The 23,733-nt window shown below is 44.5% G+C and overlaps 2 protein-coding genes across 5 annotated transcripts in view; one reads left to right on the forward strand and one right to left on the reverse strand.

The window, feature by feature from the left end:
* Positions 1-3,099: 3,099 nt before the first annotated feature.
* C3AR1 (complement C3a receptor 1) lies at positions 3,100-4,954 on the forward strand. The gene has a single exon (XM_033160663.1). It carries the CDS (start codon positions 3,140-3,142, stop codon positions 4,547-4,549), a length of 1,410 nt encoding a protein of 469 aa, XP_033016554.1. The 5' UTR covers positions 3,100-3,139; the 3' UTR covers positions 4,550-4,954.
* Positions 4,955-9,511: 4,557 nt separating this feature from the next.
* Positions 9,512-23,733, reverse strand: part of FOXJ2 (forkhead box J2) — a 32,623-nt gene continuing 18,401 nt past the window's right edge. Inside the window, exons 3-12 of one of the 4 annotated variants that reach the window (XM_033159526.1) lie at positions 22,724-22,798; positions 21,600-21,668; positions 19,968-20,108; positions 19,482-19,680; positions 17,310-17,377; positions 17,057-17,120; positions 15,454-15,555; positions 15,085-15,285; positions 13,316-13,414; positions 9,512-11,911 (exon numbers count right to left, since the gene is read on the reverse strand). In XM_033159526.1, the coding sequence (XP_033015417.1) occupies positions 11,832-11,911; positions 13,316-13,414; positions 15,085-15,285; positions 15,454-15,555; positions 17,057-17,120; positions 17,310-17,377; positions 19,482-19,680; positions 19,968-20,108; positions 21,600-21,668; positions 22,724-22,798 (1,098 nt within the window). In that variant the 3' untranslated portion in view covers positions 9,512-11,831. Of the gene's footprint in view, positions 11,912-13,315; positions 13,415-15,084; positions 15,286-15,453; positions 15,556-17,056; positions 17,378-19,481; positions 19,681-19,967; positions 20,109-21,599; positions 21,669-22,723; positions 22,799-23,733 lie in introns of all 4 variants that reach the window. The other 3 variants (XM_033159525.1, XM_033159523.1, XM_033159527.1) reach the window with 3 other exon arrangements.

Genomic DNA, 23,733 nt, shown 5'->3' on the forward strand with positions numbered 1-23,733 from the left:
TGAAGGGCACCCTTTCTCCAGATTGATCTCTGCTGTTTAGCCTTAAAAACAAAACTAAAATGCTCTTAAAAGCTTGCTCAGCCTTATGTGGGGACTCTCCTAAAGTGATTAGAAGTGCAGTCTGCAACTTCCTTTCCATAGCTGCCTTTTCTTCTTCTCCTATTCTTGAACCAGTCGGACAGAAGGAGCTAGTGAGCAAAGACTGCAGCAGCAAAAACTAGCGCGGAGCCAGTCCTACAGCAAAGGTAGGCGTTAGCTGGGGCAGGAGACTGGGGTTGAGGGCTCCTATGTGAGAAATATAAGCTATAGCCAGGATCTGGAGAGGGAAAGTATAAATTATTGAGTGGGGTGGGTGGGGAGAAAAGCAATTCATCGTTTTTATGATTATTCATAGTTGGGGAGCTCTGTCCAGAATAAGAGAGATCTTATTCTAGACAGAGTTTGCTCACATTTTTGAAAAATCTGAAGGGAGAGCTGCTAAAGAAAGCAAAAAAGCCACCAAATGCTCTCCCTCTCCTAACGAAAACCAATAAGGATCAAGTTTCCAAGGGGGTAGGCTAGCTGTGCTTGCTGTTTTTGCTCCAGCAAGGACTAAGAGCCACTTTAAAGACTAAGAAAAGTATGCTGATATAAGCATTCATGGACTACAATTCACTTCATCAAATGCATGGCATGGTTATCTGTGGAATCCGAATATAGTCCGTGAAAGTTGATGCCCAGACAAATGTGTCAGCCTTTCAGGTGCCACAAGACACTTTGTTTTTAATGAAAATCAGTAGCTTATAATGCACAGGCTTATATTGTGTGAGACATACTCTGGAAATTAAAACTGCTATATCAGGGACTACAAATCATGACCACTCTGTCAACTCCCTTTTAAATCATTAAAACAGTGTGCCTTGATACGGACTATTATAGTGTAGTTGCAATATTTTGTCTGATGTTGTCTGTCTGCTAAAAATGTAATAAAATAAGGATGTGGTTGCACAGTCCTAATAACCACACAATCATTGACCACGGATATGTGCCCTGCTTCAACAATTGCAGTTTTAATAGATCCATAGTGCTAAAAAATAAGTAGTCCCCAGACCTGTAACTATAAGACAAGGAAACTCTTAAATTTCTGAAGAAATCCAGGTTTTAAGCCCTCATGGTTGTGAATAAATATAACAAATGGTTACAAGAGCGCTACCGTCAAAACTCATAAGCAACCAAACGGTCTGTACATATATTCTTGTTTTTATATATTCCATCATGTTTGGGGTGGGGCTTTCATTATTACTGACCACAAATTGCCACTGCTGCATGGCTGACACATTGGTTATAATTGCAACATCGCACACGTCATAAAAATACACAAGAGACAAAAACGGTGTCCCCTCACACATTTTCCCCTACCACAAAGGGAACCACATCATTTGCAAAGAAAAAGAAAAAGGAACTAAGCTCAAGTCATTATACAAAATGATTTCCACCACCACCACCAACAAAAAGCCTTTTGAGGCACAGCTAGGATTATCATAGCAAGCAGGTGGAACTGACCATTAGAAGCTTTTTTTCCTTAATGTAATTTCCTGAGACTGCCACTGTGTGGATGGGGAGCAGATCCAATTCCCTTGCACTGGGCTTCTTTAAAGTTCTGACTAATGCAGAACGTGGTTACTGATCCCTTTTCCCATGGCGGGTGCTGTGGGCTCAAGTTGGGGGAAATGCAATGGCAACCCCACTCCCGATCCTGGCGATGTACATACATCCATGTAAGCAAGCGGAACAGGACAGTGCAGAACTAGCCAGACCAGGGAGGGTCCTTGCTCCTGTAGAGATAAGCTTGTTTCAAAAGTATAGACAAAGCCAGGCCCACATTGAGATGGGAAGGTGGCTGCCTCGATTTCTGGACATCATTCAAGAGTGGCAATAGGCAAGATAGTATTATTTAATTAATGTGTGTGCGCACGTGCAGAGACAGTGGGGCCACTTGGATTTTATGGCATAGGGCAAAGATGTCTTTCGCTGCACTCATGAAGCAGGGTAGAGCCCTCGTGTTCTTTAATTCTGTACAAGGAATAAGGGGTAAAGAGAAGAAGGCCGAGATTGCTTAGCACAAAAGGATCTCTGGGGCGGCCACTGGATTTGTCACCATTTTGTGGGAGGGATTAAATCAAATACCAGAAATTTAGGTTTGCACAATTGCACTGGGGTGCAATGAATTCACTTCTTAAAAAAGAAAAAAGAAACCCGAACATTTCCCAGTTAGGAAATTGACAGACACTAAAAATTTGGGATAACCATTGATTCATGGAAGTTGTACAACATCCCCATAAACAAATTAGAACAGAATTCCACCCACCATCCGATTACTGGAGAATGGGAATCCAACCATTCCCACTTCTTAGGGTATAATTGAAATGAATTGTACAAGAGGACACCAACCTGTCAGGGGGCTTCCACAAGCTTTGGGTTCCTGCCCCATGTGGTCCCACCCTCTTGTCCTCCAGATGTTAACATCATCTGAGTTTGCACGCCTTTTCTTGATCTTCCATCAAGTGCAGCAGCACAAAGAGAGGCTTCTTTCGACCTTAACCGACAATGAATCTCACTGCGTACAAGCAACAAACCAAGCGTTAAAGCTTTCCCTGGACTGCGCTATTTTAGGCTGCAGGTGAAGGGTTGAATATTTGAGTTCTCTCCCATCTTAAATAAATTCACCTTCCTGCACGAAGGAAATGCTTCCACCTGTAGCCTGAAGCATTCAGCCCAGAAAAAAAGTTTGCTACTGTACTTGACTCTGCTGAATGTATGAACTATCCCTAGCAGGGTTAACCCCAGATACATCGTTGCTTGAAGTTGAACATCTAAACACCACTCCTTCCCACTAATAAACAAACAGGAGGCATAATTCACTAGGAAGTTCTTCTGCACAAGTGTGACTAAAACAAATGGGAGCGATGCAAGAACCCAAGGGTACCCCTGCAAAGCTCCCATGCATTTCAGCAGCAGCTTGTGCTGTGTAATTCCCCACTGACTGTGGCCTTAGCCACCCTCTCAAGGCTGCAAACTCTCCCCATTTAGAACAGCATCTAATAATCTCTGTTTGTTTGCATTTTTCAGGCTTTTCCTTCTTTCTTTTCTTTTAAAGAACATGCCTCCATTCATGGCTAATGAGAGTTTCTACGAATCCGAGGACTCCTTCATGTTACCACATATGGATTCCATGTCCATCGGATCTCTGGTCATCTTCTCCATCACCTTTCTCCTGGGCCTCCCCGGAAATGGCTTGGTAATCTGGGTCGTTGCTCTGAAAATGAAGCGAACGGTGAACACGGTTTGGTTCCTGCACCTTGCCGTGGCTGACTTTGTGTGCTGCCTGTCCCTGCCTTTCACCATTGTCCACCTGGCGCTGCATCAGCAGTGGCCTTACGGGTGGTTCTTCTGCAAGATTATCCCATCCGCCATCATCTTCAACATGTTTGCCAGTGTCTTCCTCCTCACCACCATCAGCATCGACAGGTGCCTTGTGGTGATGAAGCCTGTCTGGTGTCAGAATCACCGGACAGTAAGGTTTGCATCCGTGGTCTGTGGTGTTACCTGGTTCCTAGCTTTCGTTATGTGTTTTCCTGCTTTCTTCTATCGCGAACTCTCCATTGATGAATCGGGCAATGCCAGATGTGTCTACAATTGGCACGGAGAGGAATATGAGGATGGATGGCCAGATTATTTGTTTCCCGGCAACGAAGAGTTTTCTAGTCAACAGCCTACCTTTGAGGCTAGTAGCTATGAAGATATTTCCACAGACGGAATTTTGGATGTGTATTCAGGGTACCATATTCTTAATACAGACAAAAGCAAGGCTTGGCATTCTAGCACACCAAGCACTCTTGGCACGAATAGAGATACAGATTCATTGACGGTGGAAGTCACCAGCCCTGAATACGCATCACACGAATCTTCCCACCCAGCTACTGCCATATCCAATGTTATTTATTCCGATCTTCCCGACTATTTTCTTTTTGGCAATTACTCTGGCAACCTCCCGACTAGCAATGACTCGATGGCAATGCCTTTTTATGATGAGCCGCCAAGCGTTCTTGTGTCCATTACCGTCACCCGAAGCATCTTTGGTTTCCTCCTCCCCTTCGGAATCATGGCTGCCTGCTACGTCCTTATTGCCCTCAAGATGCTCAGAAACCGATTTGCAAAGTCCCGCGTGAAGGCTTTACGGGTGATCCTGCTTGTGATAACCACTTTCTTTCTCTGCTGGGCTCCTTATCATGTCATTGGGGTGCTGTATCTCCTGGCTAACCCCAGCACAGCACTTTATGAGACACTGGCTTTGTGGAACCATGTTTCCACAGCATTGGCCTATGCCAACAGCTGCATCAACCCACTTCTTTATGTGTTTGTGGGGAAAAAATTCAGGGAAAAAGCACGCCAGACAGTGCAAGGGATTTTGGAAGGGGCGTTCAGTGAGGAAGGCACATGCTCAACTGCCTTCTCCCAGGACAGAAGCAAGTCTACAGTTGACCGTGATATTGATGTTTCCGTCCTCTAAAATGGAGCTTCCAGGCAACTAAACTGTTCTTGCTGCTGTGGATTCTTAATTGGCACAGATGTGGCCACTTTGAATTAGTATCTGGAGCTCTTGCATATATAGAGAGCAGCCATATATAGAGAGAATCCCCTTTGTGCTGCAGTGTGAGTGGGTCAAGTGAAGTTCTGGGGTTACACCACAGAAGGGGAGATGGGGACAACTGCCTATCTTTGCAACATGTGTGATGGTGGTGGTATCCAAATTTGTCAAAATTTTCTAGCACTGCAAATGTGCCCGACAGTATTACTTGACTTGTTATATATTGTTTTCCCTGTTGATGAAAGGAAGTAGCATAGCCATTTATGATGAGCCAGAATAAGCTTTAGCGGTGGCACAGAAATCTTGCAAAAAGTGTCAGCAGCTTTGTTTTGTAAGTGGTCTGCGTTCACCAAACACTGTCAAAGAAAACTGGAGGCAGTGCTTAATTTCTAAAAGCAAAGGAAGGAAGAGGTAGGCAAGGGGTGAGGCCTAGGTTCTGCAAGCAGATCTAGGAGGAAAGACCCTTTCTTAACTTTAGGTGGGAACGGCTGCTCAATAGAGAGGAAAAGGTAGTGAAAGGGGTGCTGCTGGTCAAAGGCATGGCTAGATAGATGGGTGCTCTGGGCGAGAACCTACAGAACCAAGCCAAATAGTACCTGCAGACTTGGGTATCGGCTACGAGTATCCTGTCCATTTTCAGGGCTACTGGAGACTCCATTCAAAATGTGCTTATTTCCAGAGCATACCTTAGGGGCTGCCTAGTTAACGAATTCTCTCCCACTGCAAATTCACCCAACCTGGGCACCTTTCCAGAAGCACTGTAGGGTACAATTTATTCTGTTCAGCTGCTGATGCATTGTTTCTTTCCAGTTTTTTGCTGTTACATATGCTTTTAACTCTCTGGATTAAAACAGGCTTGATTTTTCCCTCTTCACGTTTATCCTATGGTTACTCTCCCTTCTTAGCAACACTAGGTGGTTTTAATTTGGAACCGTTTATTCATTCTGCCTCATACTGGGGGGGATGGAGGGAGAGAGAGAGAGAAACCAACTAGGGTGACAGAGAGCCTGAGCACCCAGGAAGCAACCTGGCTCTATCGATCTCTTGGCATCTCAATAGCAGAACCCTTACAGGCAATTTTCACCAAAAGCCAGAAGACCCAATACAGACTAGGACGCTGCGTTGCTCTTAAGTCTTTTCTCTCTCTATTCCCAAGGGATAGGAGCTTGTTTTTCTTTTCCATCCACAGCTAGAGGTAGGAGGAAGTGGCCTCCTTTCAATCTTCTCTTGAAAGCATTTGACAGCAGCCAACAGAGGAGCCTCATGATTCCTAGCTTATTCCTTGTTGGAGAGAAAATTTCTCCTTTCCTTGACAAATTAAGGGAAACTGCATGCCAAGCAAGAACATGAAACTATGGTTTTGTGAGGGGAAGAGAGAGAGAGAGAGAGAGAGATCACTGAAGATATAAGGAGGGAAACTGTTCCTTTCCCTTCTCCATAAGGAAATATTTTCAGTTAACTCTCATCTCTGTCTCTTTCGGAAATATGTGAAGGGAGAGAAGGGAAATTCTAACTTTCATTCCTTCTTGTGGGCCTTTTGCCTCCTTCCCATCCCCTTGTTGTCTTGTTCATGCTTTCTTTTGGTTATGCTGTTCTGTAAAATGTACCCTATGTATTAATAACACATCACTATTACAACAGAGAATTACAGGGATATATTCTATTAGGTGTATACAAAACTGCACCTAGCAGCTTGGTGATCAAGTTATTAAGGATGGCCTTGAATTGAGTGACACCTCTGCATCAGGCAGGGCATAGGCAAGAAGCTACTATTTCTTCCCCACCCGTCCTCCAAGGAGGTCAAAGTCATGGGCATCCCTTTAACAACCACCCTGAGAGGTAGGTTAGCTTGCAAGATAGCAACTGGCCCAGTAACGCAGTGAGCTTTGTGGCTGGGTAAGCATTCAAACCAGGTCTGCCTGGTCAAAGTTTGTTGTAACCTTTGAATCCAGCAGCAGGGCAGAACCAGCCGGGGCTGCAGATGCACCTGCTAAGGAGCCAACCAGGAACTCAGCTGGCTGCTCAATCTCGAGAAACCATTGTGCCCGAGGCTGTCACACAGGAGCCCCATAAGAACCTCCTGAACCACTGAGGTCTATAGGGACAGGCCGTCGGAGAACACCAGGAACCAAATGTCTCCCATAAGACCTCATTGGTCCAGTGACACAGGGGGAACACCAGGCTATGAGTCAGAGGAGTGCCTGTCTACAGGCCAGGTGGTTGGCCCTTCAAGCGTCTGATGTTGTCTATGAGGGGGCAGCACCAAGAGGAGGCAGTCTGGTAGCAGAGGTTTAGAAGGCCTCACAAAATGGGAATACGTCTGACAGAGCCTCTCTTAAGTGTCCCCCCTTGAGATGGTTAGAGAACTCTGTGCCTGATCTACATTTCTTGACAAACGAGTCAAGAAAATGGACTATGCCACAGTAGGACATGCATTTCTGGATGCTTCCCTGCATTTGAAAAATACATTCTCTGCACAAGTAGAAAGAAAAATGGGGGGGGGGGGGTTTCCTAGCTCAACCCACTCTCCAGCAGTTTTCTCCTTGCAAGGAAAAGTAACACAGGGAAACATACAAAAATGGCACTGCCTCACCTGACAGTTCTAAAATGATGCAATCCAATCATTACCACCTCATTTGTTGTGTGTGTACACTAGGCCCACCAGTATGCAGCAGATATACCTAAAAGGAAAGGTTTGAAGAAAGCCTGTATGTTGAAGAAAAGGGGGCTAAAGAAGCCTTTGCTCGTGTCCTGGAGAAAGTAGCTAAGTGCAAAACATGATTCCCTTTGAATGCTGCAGGTCTGATGAAAAGCCCTTTGGGCTCAAATTGTCTATTTCTAAACTCGAATCAGCAAGGAAGTTAGCCGACTTCCATATGTGTATCGTGCTCCATCCAATCACTGCATCCAGCTTTTCTTAACTATGCTCAAAAGACAAGTTCCCTTTTGAAAGTCAAAGTTGCTCAATGAATAGCACAGCTCAGCAAAAATAATGTATCAAAAAAAAAAGTCTCCACTCATGACTTTTATTTTGGATCACACTCCGTCACTCCTTTGAAACAAGGAAGCACCCATCACTGACTAATCTAAAAGTTTCCTGCAGCACTGGACCTGAAAGTCTTTGAGCTGTGAAGTTCTACTGTATATAAGAGGATTTAAGACAAAATTTAGATTCCTGCACTGATGGCTACTAGAACTCCTGACTGCTGTTTGGCTCTTACATCAACTCACCCAACAGAATTTCCTCTACTGAAATTTATTGTGGGGCAACGAATACTGTCAGTGTTGGATCATTCAGCCATGACCCTGGGCACCTCACTCTCTGAACCTCACACTTGCTGTGAAAAGAAAACAGGGTTAGCCCAAATATGTTGCCTGAGCTCCTTAGAAGAAGGGTAGGATACAAATGTCAAAAACAAACATACAGAAGTACCAGAACCTAAAATTAAGTACCAGTGATTCAACTCAGTTTGAAATATCTGGGTAGAGCTGTTTCCACACTGCGATTAAGATCTGTTGCACCTAGCCAAGGCGGTGTTCATTAAGTTATTAAAAAAAAACAAAAAACCTTCTGGGCTAATAAGGTCCTAATTCTATGCCCTAGAACATTGATCTGTAAAAGATATTTATAAAAGTATGTAATCCTCTATGATGATACAGATTACTCTCGGCTCACACGGGGAAGGCCAAAATCATGTACTGTCGTATCTTGGAAGTCAAACAGCTTAGTTCCTGAACGTTTTGGCTCCCGAACATCACAATCGCAAAAGTGATTGTTCCAGTTTGCAAACTATTTTTGGAAGCCGAATGTCCAACAGGGCTTCCGATTGGTTGCAGGAGCTTCCTACAACCAATCAGAAGCTGCACTTTGGTTTCCGAACATTTTGGAAGTTGAACGGACTTCCGGAACAGATTCCATTTGACTTCCAAGGTACGACTGTATAGTCAAAACACATTGGGTTCAACGGTGAGTGGAATTGCCAAAGTCTTTTTTCTCCAGACACCCATCCCCTTTAATTAATTTATATATAGCCAAGTGTGTAAAGCTGAATGTGCACAAGTGAAACGCGTGTATGTTGTGAGTTACCGGTACTAAAAATCAGGGCCATCCAATTAAACTGAAGGCAATAAATTGAAGACATTGTAAAGCACTTCTTCACCCAATGCATAATCAGTTTATGGAATTTACTGCCACACCATGTGCTGATGGCTGTCAGCTGAGATGGCTTTCAAAGGGGGATGGACAAATTCATGGGAGAATAATTCTATCAATGGCCACTAGTCATGATGTCTGTATAGAAACTCCATGACCAGAGCCGCCATGCCTCTGAGGATGAGCAAGAGAGAGCTGCTGCCTTCAGGCCCTGCCTATGGGCTTCCCTGAGTAATCTAGTTGGCCACTGTTTAGGTTTGTATTTTATTATTCTGTATAATTTATTCTGGTTTACTAATAATGAGAAGGAGCAATGCAAGGGCACTCAAGCCACATCCCCAGTGAAATAAGCTATTTTCAACCACCTCCCTGGATTCTAGGATTTCAGCTCCCAATTTCAAGCATATCTTTAAAATCATAACAAACAAAGCATTTTTTAAAAAGAAAAAGGAAGCGGCGTTTCTCGAAACACTGAATTCTGCACTTTCTGTGCTCCTGCAAAATTCCCAGTATAGACGCTGCTCTGCACAAAGGGATGGCTTTGGGTTCTGGTTGTAACATGAGGTGGTACGAATGCAAGGACAACCTGGAATCAAGCAGTATGTAAAATGACAGGCATTGTTTCAGTAAGAACAAGGCTGTATTTCCTTTGTCCAAGATTCCAAGACCAATGATGTGAGTTGCACCTTACGAGTTGCCACAAACAAATTAAAACAGGGGCACCAATGGGGTTAAACCATAAACATTCACTTTTTTAATTAAGAAAGCATGCAAAAAAATAAATCTGTGAGGCCACACCCCTCTCCCATCTCCTTGACATAAAGCATTGTGGGCTGCACTGAAGCGGGTGGGCAGACGAGGGATTTCTCTCCACGGCAGGCAAACAGGCAGGCAGGCTGGCCGGCCAGCCCTCTGTGCTGCTGACCCTTGTTTTTCCAGGACAGGCTGTGTCAGCTGCTCACAGTGCAGAATTCCAGTGCTGAGTCTATGACTTCATGTGTCCATTCCAATACTAACCCACTTGAGAATGATGCAGTTAATTCAGAGGCAAACGGGAGGATGTGGCTAATTTGCACACTGACTGGCATATATTTACATATGCAAACAAGGCGCCTTTAAATACCTATAGGAGTGATCTTTTATTCCCTCCACCTTCTGTGGATTTTATTCTTCGAAAACTTCTTGTAAAAAGCACCAATTGGCATCTGGAGGAGAAGTCATCTCTACAGCGTGTTCCACAGACACTCGCCAACAAGAATCTCCTGTTCCTGGTCACATCATTCTCATCTTGGGACAGTGTAGGCAACCATTAAAACTCCTCCAGGAATTCAGCTCAGGGATTTTCTACTCCTCTCAGTACACACAATGATGGCCCCATTCCCCAACAACCAAAAATTCCCTCCCTCCAAAATCCAATGGAACAGTGAGTTAAAAGCAGTGCTACAGAACCTTCCCACCCTGGGGCACAGCACTTTCCTATGATGTTTTTTGCTTCCAACTTAAGTTTCCTCTTCACACAAAGCAGGCTTCCAGCTGAAAGAGTATGCAGATTAACAAGAGGTCTGGCAAAAGAGAGTCACACTAGAAACTGAAAACAAAGCAGCAAAGAGGTCACCTAGCCAGATCCAGTTCAAAATTCAATCCTACACTGGCACCCTTGTTCTTCCTTGTCTCCTAAGGACTGCCATACAACTGAACTTCTGCCCTTCCTGACCCCACTTGACTTGGAAGGGCCCTTCCAACTTGCCCTCCTTTTCCAGCTATACACTTTCGGCATCTTCTTCACAGAGATATTCCACAATCACTTAGCCTCTACCAGAAAGCTTTAAACCCTCCACCCACCAAGCTCTGCTCAGCATTACGTTCCTCCTTTCACCTTAAGTTTATCCACGAAACAGGGAGCACCAGTTGCTTATTTTATATAAGGCAGACAAGACACCCTCAGCTCCTACAAGCCACAACACTTTTCTAGAGAATTGAGAGGAAGTCAAATTCAGGAGTTAAAAAAACAAAACCTTGCAGGGTTGAGAAGTTACTTCTTGATTTTTATGTCTTATCTGCATATTCAAATAAGAGCCTTACTGCATTATGAGAGAAGGCAGCAGGAGGGGAGCGGAACTGTGATAAGACAAGCCCTGAGGATTCTGGTTCGATCTTGGTACCCAAGCCACATGATGCGGATACAAGCCAGACCTGTCAAGCTTTCTTCGTCTGCCGAGGGGGAAAGTGCAAAATGGCAGTGATTGAAAAAGGCAGTGTAGAAAAAAGGTAAAGGCCCCCATCGTCTATCCCAGACACTCAGTCCCTACCAAGCAGCAGACTCGTAACCACAATGTTTCAGCTAGAGAGGAGTCCTCACCTTCCACTAAGGCAAGCCTGTCTCTGTCAAACTCCAATATTCCAGCTATTCTCCACACGCAGAGCCTCATATTCTGTGCACTTGTTAATCCTGCTGCCCCTGCTGGTGTGAGAAAGTTCGCAGACCTCCTTTCAACACCAGTCTAACCCTCCCCCTCCCCCTCCCCCTTTACAACATTTAAGAAAGAACATAATTATTACAGACTTTCAAGATTCACGGGGCTCTCTCACTTTTGTAGCCAATAAAACAGTCACTGGCCACCTTGAAGGGAAAGCGGGATTGTTAAAACGCAGGTGATGCAGGAAGAGAAAGATGCCCCCAAGAATTCCTCCTTCCGAGGTCTTCTCATGACACCAAAAAACAGTTTTCCTACCCTCCATCCCACACAGGGTGCCAGTAAACACATAAAATCCGAAGCTGGAAGATGGAGCAGAAGGGCTGTGCACTATTATTGATGATGATGATAATAATAATAATAATAATAAAGAAGAAGAAGAAAAGAAGGTAAAACAGGGAGCGCAAGGAAGGATTATCTTCGGCAGCATCTTGCGGCAGCTTCTCTGGCGGAAGTAGAGAATATATATTTATATACAGGCAAGGAAAGAGGCTGAAGGTGCTGGTCTTGTGACCCAAACCCCAGACTCCCCTTCCCATACCCTACATGAGGGATGTGCTATCAAGTCTGTAACTTGCTAGGTGATCAAATCCCAGTTGAAATCATCAGGGATTTCCTCATTGGCACCTGGAGGCGGCCGTGGAACCAGATGATGACCTGAATGTATTGCAGAAAGGAAGGAAACAGGAAACAAGGGGTCTATTATGTAGAATTCTTGATAATAAACTACTATGATCATTACAGAGCAGCTCAGTTCAGTTGAAACTCTGCACATGCCCCAAAATTGTGTTTTTGGCTTGGCCCTGGTGGCATATGTGAGACTGTCAACATATTCAGGCCTTTAACAGGAGGCTACAATTGCTTCAATTAATTCCAGAATCCAATGTCATATCTAATGCAAGCAACACTTTGTCTGTTATCTCTTGTGAGTGAATGGTTTGAGCCCAAAAGCATATCCTGCATTCCCTGAGAGGGCCAAGCTGAACCACTTTTCAGCAAAGATGAGATCTGAGTTGTGGACTTTGCTTTAACCCTGTGGTAAAACAGCTGGCATGACTTAGGCAGACCCAGGAAAGCACATTACCTGTGTCTTTTTACTATAATGACTCATGCTCAGACTGGACCTTTGTGAAAAGCCTGGTTCAGACTGAGGTGAGGTTTACTGGTAAATTTCCCCTGTTACTGGATGTACACTGTACAGTATTCATAGTTTGTACAGCTATTTGGGATCACACCAATCTTCTCCGTACTCCTTGTATCTGAACTGTGTTTGTCATTTTCTTCAGAATTATTCTGGACTCCTTCATGCAGAGGCCCCTTTCCCAAAGGATAATTTTTTTCTATGTTTAAATGAATTGAAAGGTTTGAAAGAACCCAGGATAAAACAGGAGATTAATTGCAAGGAAAGAAGCATTTTGACTAGACTCTGCAAGGCCCAGGTGGATTTTGCTGTCCGGTGGTAAAGAGAGACAATGTCTGCAGGGACACTGGGCTTCACTGGAACTAATAAGTAAGTCTGCTCAGTTTTTTGCCTTTCCAAGTTCCTTCAACCACATGACAGGTAAATATTAGCACCTCAACTTTCCTTCTGTTTTCTGAATTTCCCAGTCCCATGCACTTTTAGTCTTTCCATTCTACACCTGCAGTACAGTGGACCCTCCGGATACGAACTTAATTCATTCCAGGGGTCCGTACGTACCCCAAAAAGTCCACTTCTGTGCCCGCGGCGCAATACAGCGCTTTTGCGCATGCGTGCGCAGCAAAACCCGGAAATATACACTTCCAGGTTTGCAACCCGAAAGTTACGTTACCCGAAGGTAACGTAACACGAGGGTTCACTGTAGTAACTAAGCATATGGACCAAGCAATGTGTGGATGGTTTAGCCTGTGTAACTAAGCACCTAACTCAAACATTTGCTAGAAATCATCTGTATATATTTAGGGAAAGAGATGATAGCAGAAAGCAGATGATTTATACTTGCCAGCTAGACCCTGGAGCAAGCCAGAAATGAAATTATTCAACTTTTTATGTTCAAAGAGTATCTCAAAACTCAGCCTTACCTGGACGATTATACCCTGGCGTGTCCTGGGTGGAAATCTGGTACATTGGAGATGGCCCAGAGTACAGATGGGGAGGCTGTGGCTGACCGTAAGAGTTCACTAGCAGAGAAAAGGGGGAAAAGAACCATCAATAGCTCCAGCTACCTGCTTGCAGCCTGGAAACACAAAAAGACTAAGGTGGGATATGTGACTTCCACACATGCCCTCAGGTCTTCCTATAAGTTTATCTGTAGCATCATCTTGGATACAGAAAATCAGGGGTGGTTTCTATCATTCAATTGGTTTGGCTCCTTTGCCAGATATAAATATGAAAAACCATTAGCAACTTTCTCAATATATAAAAAAATCAAAAAGATATATGTACAATTTGCATCTTCTACAAAACAGAGATCTGTTTTTGGTTTCAGTTTTGTTGTATGTGAATTCATCTACCTCACTAGCCATGTCTGAGCACTATAGTTACCAAGTTGACATAAATTTGCTAGATCAACTCTTGAAGACTTCCTCTTTTTATCTTAATGCTCTTTCAAAAGCATACTAATTCAGCCTTGCAAATAAATCCACAAAAATTACTAGCCCACTAGGCCTTCATACATCAGTTCAGTAATTTTTGGAAAATGTTACAAGTCTTTCATTGTATAATTAATTCCATCCTGGATTAACTGGAGGCATTTCTTACCTATGATGGAAGAACAGGTAAGCGGCTATTTACAAACCTATGCTATTCATATGACTTTACCGCACTAGAGTAAATGTGGTGGGGTACAATTTGAAGTCGAAGAGGTAAAAATATTTAGATGTTTTCACACAATGTGTCATCATATCTCTATCCATGCAACATAATGAGCATTCATGTATTATGGACAACAGAAGACTCTTTGGAAATGGCTGAATTGTGGAATAAATTCCTACCATGCAATCTCACTCTAGCAGAGAAAAATGGGGCAACCTGAACACCCTTTGATAACTGCAAATATGTCTTTGCATTTGTATAAGCTCTGTGAATTCTTCTGATTCTTTTCAGCAAAGGCTACAGCCTTTCTTTCTTATCTCCCTGTGTTTCATGGGTGACTTGTGAATAAGCTTTTGCAGAATGCTTTCTTGTAACTTGTTTTAAACCCGCCGTGTGTTGCTAAGAACTGGTCATCAGGTCCCTGATTGTTCTCCTTGAGTGCTTCACACTAGTCAGAATGATAAAAGCTGAGATAGGCTAATAAACTATGTCTTGGGCCCTTTTGAAACAGACACACATGCACCCATTCATGAGGTACATTTTCATCTCTCAGTAAAACACAGTATTTCTCAGAATGCATAGACACACACTTGCTAGCTGTGTAAGTGGCAAAGAACTGGACATGCTTAGCCATCCATCCTGTGCAAATCTGAGCCTATCTTTATGTGGCAAAAAACTCCTTTATGGTAATGGCAGTTGCCAACACTGCAGCATGTGTTTGCTACCATCTTTGCATTGCTCAGATATACAGTCTGGCCACTGAACATTCAGAATTTTTGGCGATGATACAGGCACCTCAAACTACACTCTTCTGTTCTCCCCCCTGCATACTAAGGGATCAGGCAAAACAGATCAAGGTCGGGGAAAATCTCAGAGACGGAGACCGGATGTGACAAAAACATATTGCTTTGTTGAACCTTTTATCCCCATCCCTAGAAACGGTGCCACATGAGGTGGTGTGGCTGCACCTCTTTGATTCCGTCTCACCTACTGTCCTGCCATGGCAGGTCCCCACCCAGAAAGCCCTGCTGAGTACCTTGGTTCATGGGCTGCTCTTGTTTGCCACTATTCATGGCACAGGACTCGGAGATTCGGGGAAGCTGCTGCGGGCCTCCCAGGTGAGGGAGCTGACCGGTCTGGGTGAGAAAGTGATTGAGGGAGTCACAGAGGTTGGCAATGTGATGCTGATCTAGAGTCCAGTTCTTACGCTCAGCCTGGCGCAGACTCTCCATCAACTCTGCAGGGGCCAGAGAAAGAGAGAGGTAAGAAACTAGGCGTCACTGTTCTCTACTCTTGCTGAAGAGATCCTTCTCTATATCTCTACTTCCCACTCTAAGCCTTTGAAGGGCCCCTTTCCCCCTCTACCAGAGTGAAGGGTGCAAGGAAATAACATAACATGACCCACCTGAGAACTGGGAGTGTTCAATGCTAGACCAGTTCAGCCGATTCACCATCTTGAAACTTTCTTTTAGGGAATCTATGTTGGAGCACCACTCAGGGGGAAATGCTGAAAAATGGGGGACACAAAATAGTCAACAGGGTATACCCCCATACCTTATATTAGACACCAAATACATGCCTAATACATTTCTCTCTAAAATCCTGAACTGAACAACCTACCTCCTCATGACAATGTACGTCTTCTCTGTACCCAGCCACTCCTTTCCCTGTTTTATTCATTAATTCGTTCAAAGCTTTCCAAGCTCCTTTTATTATCAACAATGGCTTACAAAAATTGAAGCTAATAAAATAATAGATATAAACACAAACACCCAGGAGTTAAAAGCAAAATTTAAAGCCATCTAGTCTAGGGAACCACCCACTAACAGTGCCTCAGTCTTATCTGGATTGAGTTTCAGTTTGTTGGCTCCCATCCAGTCCATTACCAAGGCAAGACACTGGTCCAGCACTTCCACTGCTTCATGTGCAGATGTAAAGGAGAAAAAGAGCTGAGTGTCATCAGCATATTGCTGACAACGTACTCCAAACCTCTGGATAACCCCACCCAGCGGTTTCATGTAGATGTTAAACAACATGGGGAATAGGACTGAGCCCTGCAGAATCCCACATTGAAGGTGCCACATGGCTGAGAAGCATTCTCCAAGCAACACCCTCTGGGAATGACCATCCAATCAGGACTGGAACCACCCCAAAGTGGTGCCACCCACATCCGTTGAGAGGTCAAGAAGAATTAACAGGGACACGTTTCCAAAACAGTTTCTGCGCCTAAACCCCGACTGAAACGGATCCGGAAAATCAGTTTCTTCCGAAAGCGCCTGGATCTGGTCAGCGACCACTAGCTACAGAACCTTGCTCAGGGAAAGGAGATTAGCAACTGGTCAGTAGTTAGTTAGGTTTTCCAAATCCAGGGAATTTTTCTTCTGGGCTGCCACCCCAAACTTCTGAGGGCAGTGGAACTAGCAAGAAGGCCCCACTGCTGATCTTAACACCTGAGAGGATCTACAGGGAAGAAGATAGTTTCAGAAATTTGGGGCTCATGTTGTTAAGGGCTTTAAACACTAACGTAAGCACCTTGAATTGAACCCAGAAACTACCTGGCAACCAATGCAGGTGTTTTAAAACAGGGATTATATTGGAGTTCTAAATGGAACCCCAGCTGCATTTTGGAGCAACTGAAGTTTTTGAGTTGTATTCACGGGCAGCCCTATGGAGAGTGAATTGCAACAATCCAGTCCATAAGTTACTGTGCCTACAGTGATAATGTTGGACCTTGGAGTAAACCCAGGGCCCAGTGTAGGGTACACTCAAGAGAGCTGCAGTCACTTCTGACTTCCTGCAAAATGCAGGTCTGCACATGTGTTTTTCCACATTCACACTTGACTATCTTTGGTGCACAGCTAAAAATGTAAACTGTGAAGTGGCCCTTCATGATCTGCTCAGAAGGAACACGCAAAAAGCTCCTCAACTCCAAACTTTCCGCCTGGCCTAGTCCATCTGTCCTTAATTCAATGAATTATTTTTGTCAGTTTGCCCACTCTGTAACTCACCAAAGCTAGCATTATTCATGGAAGCTTGTGATTGCTGCTGCTGTTGCTGCTGTTGCTGCTGCTGCTGTGAATGGGAGTGCGGGTGGTGGTGCTGATGCTGGTGATATCCTCCATGCTGCATCGAAGAGGGGTGAATGGACATCACAGGTGGGGGGCCATAGCTGTCACCTCCTTGCTGCTTGCCACCCTGGGATGGACAGCCTTCTGAGGTTGGAGTATGGAGGGGGGGTGCAGCTCCCACCGAGGAGGGCACCTGCTGCTGGTGGTACATATAGTAATTGTGGTTGGAGGGCTGCATGTCACCCAGGAGGGAAGAGAAATCTGAAGGGAGGATTAAGAGGAAAGCATTAAAATGGGTGGTGGGCCCTTTTTAGCCTGGAGGGCCACATTCACCTGTGCCCAGCCCTCCAGGGGCCACATGGCAGTAGTGGCAATGGCCACCCACACTCTTATCAGGTACATGCACTTATGCACACACACAGAAATATTACGGCCCTCCTTCTGCTCCTCATGAATCAATCTAATTACTGGCAGAGGGGGTAGTGAACACCTCTATCTGGGAACTGGGCTCTGCCCACCCCACATTTTTTAATCCCTATCTCACCATTTTGCTGTGGCTGCCAACACTGGCAAGGTCTTGGACAGCCAGAAAAAAAACTGTGTGTGCATGGGAGGGGTAAATCATGCCCTTGAACCGAGATTAACCACTCCTGCATTAAAATACACAAAGGTAGCAGAAACATCAGTTCTATACCTTTCCTAGAAATGAGGCTAGTATCCCAAATATTATAAAACGAGCCATTAGCGCTTCAGTGACCACATTTCTAGCAATGTTCACTAAACAGCAGCTTAGGTCCAGAATTTTTCACCCCTTTTCTACACGAATAACACGAAAGACAAGATTAGTTTCAGGAGATGCTGCCCCCCAGTGGCTGTAACTGATTAACAGAATGCAAAGTACTCTGGAGTAGGCCTAGGCGATATACTGATATATCGCCCCACACAGATATGAGGGGCAGACCACGATGACGGTTTCACTCAGTGGTATATTGCGGGTGAAACTGCTGCCTCCAGAGACCCTCTGCTACCAGCACCCAGCACGCCAAGGCAGCAACAAGCTGCAGTGGGGCTGCTCACCCGCCCCACCCCTCCACCAGCGAAGGCAGAGGGAGTCCTGCAAACGGAGTCCTGTCAGGCTCCGTGGCAGGGCTCCCTCCGTCTTGGGGAGTCAGGGGGCTCGCTCAGCTGGAGCACCCCTGCCCCCCAGCTGAGCAGTGGGCTGGGGCCAGCTGCCATTGGTCCTAGGGTGAAAGCGTCTCAGTTCCCACTGTGACAGCTGTGACAGTTTCACCTGGTGCCTGCTGGGGCCATTGCAGCTAGTTTCAGCATCGCAGTATATCACCAAACCGTGATGTTTGGCTGATGATACACCCCAATGTTGATTGCCCAACCCTACTCTGGAGTCGAGAAACAAGTACCATATTTCACCGCATGATCATTGCACCCTGCTTTTTCAGTCCAAAAATCAGGTTACTTTTCATTGCGTAATCATTGCATGGTATAATTCTGTTTGCCCTGCCACTTAAACAGAGCAGCAATGTATTCATTACTGGGATATGGATACACATTTTTCTCTTGCGCATCGCAAGCCTCACGCGTAGCATTCTCAGTGCACGTGGCAGTATACTGTACTGTATTTCCGTAGGTGCAAGTGAAGTGTGCAGGCAGGCATTGCTGCCTTGAGTGAGGCACATGATATGATAAGACCTGCATCTTCCTGCAATAGCTTAGTGATAATAAAATTTAGTAATAATAAAATTCTTGCTTCACATAATGGTTGCACCCCACTTTGGGGCAAAAAAGGGCATAAAATCTGTGGCAATTATGCGGGGAATTGCAGTAATCTTTCTCTGCAACCTGTTTCTAGCTATTGATCTTTCCCCTTTTCCTACCAGCATAGGCATGTCCCTAACCCAAGAAATCAGCTAAAAACACTCAATCCATTATTGAGCACATAGTTCAGTATGCATTCTACAAAAAAGGAGGTTTCATTGAAAACGGGACATAGGATTTCTAACTTGTTCTCTAGAGCAGGCCAACTTCTTCAGTTGAGAAGGGCTCTTAAAGTGTAGGGACCTCATTTTCGCCTCAACATCAGGAAGAACTTTCTGATAGTAAGAGCTATTTGGAAGTGGAACGGACTCCCTTGGGAGGTGGTGGTGGAAGTTTTTAAGCAGAGGTTGGATGGCTATTTGGCATGGATGCTTTAGCTGAGATTCCTACATTGCAGGGGGTTGGACTAAATGACTCCCAAGGGTCCCTTTTAAAGTCTACAATTCTATGATTCTAAGATGATTATCTAGGATGCAGACACTTCTCCCCCCCCCCCCCGCCCCCAAAAATAATACCTGGCACTGTTACTCACCATGCTGGGATGAGGAGGATTTCTCAAGCATGGATTTATAGAGATTTCGGAAGGACCAGCTCAGGTCCTGGAAGTTGATCTCCGAATAGGAGAATTTCAAATCGTTGCTGGTACTGTAATGTGGAGGTGGCACATCTGTACCTTCACGGCCCTGACCGCCAGCCACTGTTGCTGCCACATCCACAGGCCCTGTGCTCTGCTGAAGATAAGCAGGTGTATCAAATAGAATTCTAGCCTTTTGAAACCAGAGATTGTATATGTACAATTCCCCCATTTTCACAGCTATTAGCCCTGGCCCACATTCAAGGCATTACACTGTGCCGCAGCTCATTTTCCCTTCCCTTCATCATCCATGTCCTTTTTTGCTTTTCAACAGCCTTCTCCCATTTTCTTCCTCCCTCCTCCCAGCTCCCCCTCAGCAGCCTTCTCTTTCCACTACTTCTCCCTCCTGGTTCACACAGGCACCTCTTCTTACCCTCAACTCACCTGACTGTAATTGCCAATAGGCGGTGTGCTTTGTAAGGATAGCTGCTGGGTGGATTCAGGGGACAGCGATGATTCTGCCCCAACAGAAACAGGCCCCCGGGGGCTCTTGCTTGCCTCTTGCTCTGGGGAATCCTGCGATAGCTGAAAAGGTGGAAAATATGTGCATAAGAAACACATGGGCAGAGAAGTAAAAAAGCAGAGAAACAACTCACTCTACAGTCAACAGAAAATTGATAGGACTAGATAGGGGCAAGTATGGCAGTCAAGGGGAGTGTCACCTGCCACGCAATGTGCTAGAGCAGGAGGGAAATTAAAACTCCATGTCTAGTGGTTAAACAATGGACTCACATCCGGTGAGCCTATTTAAGATCACCAGGCAAGACATAACTATTGAACGAACCTCAGAAACCTCTTGTGAAATATAACACATGAACTTTCCATTAGTGCTGCAAACCAATTAAATAATTTTTATGTGATTAGTTGTAAGTTTAAATTGATTAATTAACTGATCTATCAATTAAATCTGCATATGGGTTAAAACAGTGTTTCTGCAGCATGAAGCACTTTCTTTGTTTTTAGATGACGCATGTAATAGGCGTTTCTGTGCGCTGTGGCACTCGTCACAGTCCTCTGTGTGGCAGTAGCAGTTTAGTCGTGCTGGCGACATGACCCAGAAAGCTGTCTGCAGACAAACGTCAGCTCTCTCAGCCTGAAAAGTGAGATGAGTGCCACACCCCATAGTCACCTTTGACTGGACTTAACTGTCCAGGGTCCTTTAACTTTACCTTTTAACAGGCATCATCTTAGAAGAGGTATCCCCCACACCCACTGAACAAACACAAAAGATGGAATGCCTCTTTTATGCACTTTTACTAAAAATAACATTCATAAAAATTAAATTGCTGTACAATTAATTGCAGCATCTTTTTGGGTGATTAAAAGTTTTTTAATTAATTAATTTAACCCATTACTGTAATTTAATGTATTATTGCATATTTACTCTAGAGCCAGTCTCACCCTGTTTAGTGGGGCTTACTCCAAGGCATGTGTGCACAAGAATGCAAGCAAAACATTGCAGCCCTACTGAATGATTTAATAAATCTATGCTGGTTTTGGAGCAATATAGCTAATGCAGTTATTAATCATTTTCAGGGCATCTAGGAAAGGAATCTGGTTGACTTTCTTTGTAAAATATTAGATTAATAATTTAAAAGAACAAAATTAATGTCATATAAATTAAGCACGTGTCTACAATTTATTATGCATTTTGCTATTTAAATAATAATTCTGATTCTGCTAATAATGGAGCAGGCTGAGGAAGAGAGGGCAAAGGGGGCAAGGCACTGAAGCCTTTCCTTCCTTTAGCTGCTGCAAATCTTATGCAATCACTCTTCTCTATTTCCAAATCTCAGCAGACATTGCTCATGCACTGACAAACATTGCTTCAAACCCATAAAGGCTACAAACTTGCTTTTAAAAAACATGAAAGTGAAGGCTCACAGAAGTCTGAGTTTTATGACCAATGCATTACTTCTGTGCCATGTAGGATCATGTCCTTTGGAAAAAGTGGATCTCTTAATCATCTCACAAATGCTTTGGATTTTGAGGGTAGGAATGGGGAGCCACACTCACATCGTCATCAGGTGGGTGACGCCTCTTCCGGGAAATATCAGGACAGGTATCTATGGTCCAGTAAGAACCCTGCAAAGAATAAGATCTACTGGTGAAAGGAGTATAAAACCAAACCTTTACAGTGGTACCTCGGGTTAAGAACTTAATTCGTTATGGAGGTCCATTCTTAACCTGAAACTGTTCTTAACCTGAAGCACCACTTTAGCTAATGGGGCCTCCCGCTGCCGCCGCGCCGCCAGAGCACAATTTCTGTTCTTATCCTGAAGCAAAGTTCTTAACCTGAAGCGTTATTTCTGGGTTAGCGGAGTCTGTAACCTGAAGCGTCTGTAACCTGAAGCGTCTGTAACCCGAGGTACCACTGTGTATCAGCGATAGCAACAGCAGCAGTGCAACCCATAATGCCAAAGAGCATGCAGATTGCCACAGCTTATCAATTACTCTTGCAGCACAAGACAGGTCTTTTCCTTACATTGCAACATCATTGCAACATCATCCTTGATATTTTTTGTGATGTCACAATCCCAATAATCCTTCAGTCTCCAATAAACTCTTGGGAAGAACAGGTTGGACAAGAACAGCAATTCTGATGTAAAAGTATGAAAAAGAATGACCAGGGCAGAAATGCAGTAAAATCTTAAAAAATGTGATGTCTTGCTCCTGTTGCAGGATAGTTCTAGGGTCATGCACACACATATTACAGTCTGGGATACAAAGGCCCACTGCTTTCTCTTAGCTTCCCCAAATGTGCACATACTGAAGAGGTCAGAGCTATTTCATCCACACCAGAGTATATTACTTATTACTATTAATATTACTATTACTGAGAGATACAGAAGAACAAAACCTGAATGTTCTTTCCTTGCTTCTTCAGCAGAGCAGTGAATACCTATGCCCTACGTTTACACAAACCTTTGCTCTAGCCTGGAGTAGGAGCAGCAGAATTTTCAACTTGCCTGCATTTTTTATGTCCTCACTTAATCTGTTCATTCACATTAGTCCAATTTCTGCCAAAAGCAGGAGTGAGGGTTTAGAAATCAATGCAGCATTGGTAAAAAACAAAAACAAAAAAAACAAAAAAAAACTCCCCACCATGATGGTCAAATGTCTAGCTTGATCTCCCTCACCTTTCCAGGGTCGTCCCGAGGGCGAGGCACTTTTCGAAAGCATTTATTCAGAGACAGATTGTGACGAATGGAGTTCTAGGGAGGAAAAAAAAATGACATAGCTAACAGGCAGGCTGCTCACCCTTATCACCTCCCTAGCCCAAATACCGCTGCTTTCCCCTCAGCCAGAGTTCCCAGGGACAGTTATGGTTGTGTTGAGGGTTTTTTGCCACATTAAGTGGGGGAAGCAGGAGATGGAAGTACTGGGTGGGATGGGAAGGATGTGGCAGGCAGGAACAGTGAGGGTTAAGCAGCCTCCTCCCACCCACCACAGCTCCCCAGCAAGTCATCCCACCTGTGGTATTTTGGAGAAACAGCAGCCAAGCTTCCAAGCCCAAACAGCAGTTCCAATCTCCCCACCAGGATGCAGATTTGCATCTCTTACCTACACAATGGGAATTTCTGAACAGAGAAAAGGCAAGGTCTTCTCTTAGAACCAATGTTCTACTCCAGGGATGGGGAACCTTAGGCTTCTGCATATGTGACTGTAGAAACCCTTAGATTTTGTGTTGCTAAAATGTAGCCTATGGTGCATTTCTCTGCCCAATTCTTCCTCTGGCCCTGCACATCCCTGGCAAGTGGCCTCTAGAAAGTCCCCCATGTAGGAACTGAGTGAAGTGCAAAAAGTTCCCCCACCACAGCTCCTCAGACAAAAGTTACAGCACAGAATGCCTCACCAAACCTCTGAAAGCTGAATTTCTCCTTTGCTCTGCAGGAAGAATTAAGGCTGCATGAAACATGTAGCTAATCTGCAGCACACAGTGGTAGTTATGGCGTGTACCTCCACCTACCTCTAGCATGGTGAAATGCCATAGACTGCATATTAGCTATGGCACATTAGCCTATCACATGCTCTGATTTAGCCTGTGGCACACACCCCAAGAAGGCTGGCTACCACTGGCACAGAAGAGAGCCTCTGACTCGAAATATGAATCTGTAGCTCATATCCCACCAAGCCTCCTAAATGGAGA

Source organism: Lacerta agilis, chromosome 9 (genome assembly GCF_009819535.1).
Source record: "Lacerta agilis isolate rLacAgi1 chromosome 9, rLacAgi1.pri, whole genome shotgun sequence".
NCBI lineage: Eukaryota > Metazoa > Chordata > Lepidosauria > Squamata > Lacertidae > Lacerta > Lacerta agilis.

What these genes read in the sequence shown, in the direction of transcription:
- C3AR1 (XM_033160663.1), top strand. Translation starts at nt 3,140, where the DNA reads ATGCCTCCATTCATGGCTAATGAGAGTTTCTACGAATCCGAGGACTCC.